Here is a 6,445-nt window from a genome sequence, read left to right as displayed (position 1 = left end):
CGTTAGGTGTCTTAACTAACCAGCAATACTTTCTTGGTCAAACAACTTAAAGGGGTCCTATTGTGCTTTTTTACTTTTTAATTTTAGTCAGTGTGTAGTGTGTGGCATAAAAAAGATCCACAAAGTTACAAATCTCAAAGTCCACTCCAAAGGAGTGCAACTAAAACGAACAGCTCGTTTGGACTACAGTGTTGGTTTTCGGGCTTTGTGATATCACAAAGCGGCCCATTATTAGAATATCATTAAAATAATTCCCGCCTACAGAAATTCGAATGGTTGGTGGGTGAGGAGGGGCGAGGTCATGGTTAGAATGCTTGGTGCATCAGACGAGAAAACGAAGAAGAAGAAGAGCTGCTGTAGCGTCAAGTTTTCGGCATGTCTAAAGGCGGTCGCACACCGGACGAGAAGCGTAGCGTCGCGCCGCGTCTAGAACAATTCTTACAACAAGTACAACACGACGTAGCTGGGCGGCGCCGGTGTGCGTACACTCATAAAAAATAATGTGTTCGAATTTTAAAGACGCTGCGCTTCTCGTCCGGTGTGCGACTGCTTTAAGAAGCGCTGTTTTTTTCACCTCCATGTTCTAGTACACCCCCAAAACAAAATCAAGACTTTGTAAAAGAGCATAATAGGATCCCACAGAAAAGCTGATTGATGGGCTTCTATAGAAATGTGGGTCCACCAACTAGACCAGCACTAAACTAGCAGTAACCAGCTTGTACCATCATGGAAAAGTCTGAAAGTCCAAGGAATATCTCCTCTTTTTCACCTTAACTAGTATTTATATACAGTGAAACCAAAAATTATTCAGACACCAGATATAATGTTAGATACATATTTTTAGTAGTGGGTGCAGGACACTATAGTTTATAAATGTAAGTGAGGATAGCAAAATAAAGTGAACTGTCACATATTATACTCACAAATTCTTCATGCAGTGGACTACCAGTGAAATTTGGGATAAAAAAATATTCAGACGCTTTGACCTGACCATGTTTTGCTTAAGTGTTTATTGCTAATGCTAACTTTTTACACCACAGACTGAACAAAATTAAGCATTGCTTGGTAATTAGTTGACCTAAATTGGTATTATCTCATTGTGTACTTAAATTTAACAGCTCAATAATTTTTGGTTGATTGTAATCCATTACATACCTTTCTATCAAAGTTATCTGACATTATCAAGATAAATTTGTTCTGATACACTTTAACTCTGAGGTCCTTGTCATATGTTATTACCAGTTTCTAAACTATAGCGAATAAACTGTTATATAATGTGAGAAAAGTTGAAGGTGTCCGAATAAATTTTGGTTTGACTGTATAACAACATGTTCAGCCAATCAAATCCCTTTGATAAAAATGCTCTACATGAGCCATGCATATGTACGACCTTGATAAACTGTAAATAAAACGTCAATAACAGCAATCATGCAAGATGTAACCGCCTAGAAACAAACATGCTGTGAAAAAAGCTCAGTTGTGAAGAATAAACACATATGTACAAGTATACACATACGTGCACATAAAAATCAACAAAGAACGTGTCGACAAAGATCAAAGAAGAAACGCAATCTCATATCAACTAAAAGGTAAACAAGACTCTTCATTCGCTGAAAGCCTCGTTCTTTAGTTAGTTTGGCAAAGAAAAGTTGTATTTCCAGAGAGAAGGAGTCTGCATAACTCACATTAATGTCTTCCTAACAGCACAGTCTGGCTTTCTGAGTGAGATATTAAACATCTGCTTTTCCTCCCTACACATGGAGTAAATCAGCCCAATGGGCATCCATCCTACGCTTTTTAACTTTCATTAATTGAATGATTCAGGGTCGTAAAAGCTTTCTTGACACCACCTACGTTTACCGCGAGAGTGCTGCTGTATTCAGGGGCCATGTAGGCTGGTGATTTATGGATTATTCATATGAGAAAAAATACTTCTAAAACAGTCTATCCCCCATTTAGGCCGAACAGACAGACGCTTATATTTGTCTCTGTAATGATTGCTGATGGCAATCATTAATATACCACAGGAGGGTGCTTACAAACTAATGTGACAAACCCAAAGCTTTAAAATCTCCATTTGAATGCAATTCAACAAACAATAAACACTTTTAGAGTGTTTATATCAATGCTGGAAGACTGCAGTGGGAAATAGAAACAACAACCAAGACGAGTAACAGAGTTAACTTTTGAACTGATGCACTTGTTTGGATATCAAATATTATACATGTACATAATGTCTATGTTTAAATAACATAGAGCCAATAATCCATGGCAAATAACATATTTCTGTACAGAGATAATGCCAAAATAATCAAAATAGTATGCTATAAAATAGCTCATGTCCTTTTTAACATTTCAAAATGACATTGAAATGACATTAATGACAATGTCATTATTCTGTGGAACACACCCCCTCAAAAAAGGGGATGGATGGATGGATGCATGGATAGATAGATAGATAGATATATAGATTAAGTTGAAAAGTTAAGTTCAGTTCAGTTCAGTTCAGTTCAGTTCAGTTCAGTACATTTATGTCCATATAACGAAAGTCAATGGGGTCCAATGATGTTTAGGACCATTGTATACACAAAAACATTCCTCAAAATATCATCTTTTGTGGTCTACATAATAAAGAGCAGTTTGGAACAACATGAGGTTGAATAAATGATGACAAGATTTTCATATCTGGCTGAACCTTGGTCCAATCACAGTTCACATGCTAAAACCTCAGTCCAGTCATGGTACCGGTACAATAACCTCTGTCCAATAGCAAGTTATGTTCATATGTCAAAACTTCTATCCAACCTTAGCTCACAATTCACAGACTACAATATCTCTCCAAACACAGTTAACATGCTAAATCTTTAGCTTTGTCGAATCACAGAGAGCCTTACCGTCCATGTGACCTGTATGGTGGTGGGGCTGAGGACCACAGGGTTGTGTAGCCGCACAATAACCTCACCCAACTCCTTCTGCACGTGTCTGTGATCCACTCCCTGAGCTGGAGGACTTATATCTGTAAATAGAGAGACAGAGGCCAATGCCATTACCTCTTATAGTGCTCTGACAATGCTAAATTACTGGCTGGTACAACATAATCCCTTAAATACAATTTAATCCCCTAAAAGAGCAATGAGGAGTCGTTTTCACTGACTCCAGCCGCAGACAGCACAGCTTCAACCCAACCTGTGAGGTTGCATCCGCCCAAGGTCTCAGAATCAGTCACCCCTAATGAACAAACGGAGGACTCCATGGCACCTTAATCGAATCTTTTTCCACTCGAAGTTGGTCCTTTTTTCTCCTCGTAATGATCATTAAGGTACCAGCCAGACCACTAACTCAATTCTACACTCCAAAAGTAGATGATGTTTGTTCTACGCTATACTCCGTCTCTGGAACTAATGAGCGTATGGGACCGTTAGACCATGTGGTATCTAGACTAGATCTCGTCCTCTGTGAGCAACAGCTAGAATTTAATTGGAAGTCTTTGACACGGGCACCGTTCATATGGGTTTCTTACCAAAAGGAACTTTATACACAATTACAGCTAGAGTGATTCTAATCTCTATCAAATACCTTGAGTGCGGACGGGTTCGGACATGGGGCTCGGGTCACTCAGGCCTTGGACGTTGACTGCTCGCACCATGAACAGGTAGATGGTGTTGGGGCGAAGACCCTTAATGGTGTACTGGGTGGTCTTGACATGATCGGCCACAGTCTGCCAGCTGTTGCTCACCGATTGGCTGCATGCAAATGAGGCAGAGTGATGTCAGAGTTTGAAATGTCTTCATACACTTTAGTCAGAGTGGATGCCATATATGCTTGAGGTTCTATGTCACAACACATATTTTTCTAGGATTTTGTATGTTAGAAATGTGTATAAAGACGTATATCCAATGTTTTGTCATCTGAATGTACAATATATTAAACAGACTGGACATCTCAAATCCTCACTGGTCTAAAATGAAAAATAGCATCTACTTTGTTTAAACTTTCTGACTGAGTACTTGACAGGAAAATTAACAAATTTAAGGTACAACTTCAGAAAAGGAACTTAAAGGCTAAATAAACTAAACTACTACAAAATTCACACCTGAAAGCCTCAATAACATATGATGAGATGGGTGACGCTCCAGGAAGGCCAGGCTGCCAGGACAATGACACGCTGTTTTTAGTGACGTCTGTGACCTGAGGTTTGGAAGGAGGACCTGGGAGCTCGTTCTCATCCCGGTCTTTAACTACAACAAGACTTCCAGACTCTAAAGAGAAAAAAAAAGAAAATTGAGAAGTTCTGGAACTGTTTCTGGAAGAATAACATTACTTAAAAACACATCCACTTTTAAAAATAAAGGTTCTTGTCTATGGTTCCATGAAGAATCTTTAAAGGGGTCATATGATGCGATTTAAATTTTTCCTTTATCTTTCGAAGCGGAGTCCAGCCCGGGGTCGTCACATGTGGTTGCCGCAAGCCCTCCGGACGCTCATAAGATATACAGTATAAGTCATTATAATCCATAATTATGTCCCCAATGGATGCAACGAATGCCTCGTTTATAATGGGTTTTCATGTTTTTGAATCATCGCTCTGGCCTGACATGGCAAGGGGCGTGACATTTCCGTCTCACGCTTGAGGTATTCGGCCAATCACAACGCACTGGATAGCTGGCCAATCACAGCACACCTCACTTTTTCAGACCGATGAGCTTTGTAAAAATCGACACGTTTCAGAAAGGCGGGGCATAGAGGAGAAACAATAATCTACAGTATGTGGAAAATAATGTGTTTTTTGAACCTTAAACCGCATAAACACATTTCATTACACCAAATACACAAAATACTGTTCTTTTTAGCAGCATCATATGACCCCTTTAACATCTATGGAATCTTCTCATTGCACAAAAGGTTCTTCAAAGTGGAAACAGGTTCTTCAGGGGGTTCTTTTATAAACTGTTCACTAAAAAAGTTCTTTGGGGATGCCAAAATGGTTCTTCTATGGCATTACTACAAAAACTTTTTGAACATGAAGGTTCTTTATTGGCATCAATGGTTCCATGAAGAACCTTTAACATCCATGGAAACATTTCATAGCACAAACGTTTTTTTTTTTACACTGGGCAAATGTTCTTCAGATTATTCAAATATTTTTCACACTAGGAAAACAAAAATGATTCTTTTAAGAACTGTTCACTCAAAGGTCCTTTGGGGACCTCAAAATGGTTCTTCTAAGGCATTCCTGCAAAACCCCCCTTTTAAAACCTTTATTTTTAAGAGTGTCTTTTGTAAAGATGCACATAAGTACCTTTGACTTCCAAGAAAGCACTCCAAGATGTTTCCCCACTAGAACTTGCTGCCACACAAGTATAGATACCAGAATCAGAGAGCTGAAAAACAGAAAAAAGCATGCATTGATCTTTATATCTTCAAGCACTGTGAATTCACTAAACGGCTAATCAAATCGACTCATGGTAAGTACAAGCTTTCGATCTGAGAGATGTAACCTCGGGCACGTCCAGTTCAGCTAAAGCGCTGACACTAATATGGCAGATATATTCTATTTTCCGCACCCTTCAGCCAGCTTTTATCCTTGCTTGCAAATTTACAAACCCACCCACTAACCGCAACAAGAGTTAGGCTAATTCATTTAAAGGGGTAGTCGCTGAAACCCTCTGGACCGTTGACAGCTGGCGTATGTTCCCCCCTCTCTACTTTCCGGGACGATCTCCTTGTTGTTTGTTGCCTTTCATCAGGGTGCCTCGCCTCCATTTATTAGATAAAATGTCAGAGGTGGGCAGCACTGTCAGGCATAATGGCTATTCCATCCCGAGCTGACGGGGAGGGCTTGGGGACTTTAAATTCAATATGGTCCTAAAAGTGTGTTTGTTTGTGTGCGCGTGTGCAAATGTGTGTGCAGCTGGAGCCCGTCCAGGCTTCCGTAAATGATTCTTGGGAGAGCTGTCATATCCCTAAGTGATAGTATCAAACAATTTACCAAAATCAATATTTCCCATTCATCCCGTAATGCAATATGATTCCCTCTGCCCGTCTCTGTTATGTTTTACCGATATCTGATTGAATTCTGCTAAGCTTATACATCACAATTAGATGAAGACGTTTCTGACAACTGGTAGTCACACAAACGCACACATATGACCTTAGAAATACACAATGACTGATACACATCTGGGCATTCATATTAGGGATATATTGGTAGCTATATCAGTGTTGGCTAATATAAAAACTGGTCCAATTTGGTCAGTATTGAAAGATAATGTTCTTTTTTTTTTCTTTCAAATAAAGTCAAACAGGATATTTTTTTTCTATGCCAAATTTGTTCAATAAATAAATAAAGTAAAAAAATATATATTATTATTATTGTAAATATTTATTTATTTATTTGTATTACATTTTTCATCTGGGTGCATTCCAAATTCATACTCTCATAACA

At 38.9% G+C, this 6,445-nt stretch overlaps 1 protein-coding gene across 1 annotated transcript in view; it reads right to left on the bottom strand.

Moving 5' to 3' along the window:
* LOC107698852 (roundabout, axon guidance receptor, homolog 2 (Drosophila)) overlaps nucleotides 1–6,445 on the bottom strand; it is a gene marked incomplete at its 5' end in the record, with an annotated part of 76,473 nt that overhangs the window by 47,904 nt on the left and 22,124 nt on the right. The window contains 4 exons of the mRNA XM_016499981.1: nucleotides 2,895–3,016; nucleotides 3,577–3,743; nucleotides 4,094–4,259; nucleotides 5,300–5,381. Of these exons, the coding sequence (XP_016355467.1) occupies nucleotides 2,895–3,016; nucleotides 3,577–3,743; nucleotides 4,094–4,259; nucleotides 5,300–5,381 (537 nt within the window). The remainder of the gene's footprint in view (nucleotides 1–2,894; nucleotides 3,017–3,576; nucleotides 3,744–4,093; nucleotides 4,260–5,299; nucleotides 5,382–6,445) is intronic.

This window comes from Sinocyclocheilus anshuiensis, unplaced genomic scaffold (genome assembly GCF_001515605.1).
Source record: "Sinocyclocheilus anshuiensis isolate Anshui unplaced genomic scaffold, SAMN03320099.WGS_v1.1 scaffold2168, whole genome shotgun sequence".
Taxonomy (NCBI): domain Eukaryota; kingdom Metazoa; phylum Chordata; class Actinopteri; order Cypriniformes; family Cyprinidae; genus Sinocyclocheilus; species Sinocyclocheilus anshuiensis.
The sequence above is the reverse complement of the archived record's forward strand: the minus strand, read 5'-3'. Positions and strand labels throughout refer to the sequence as shown.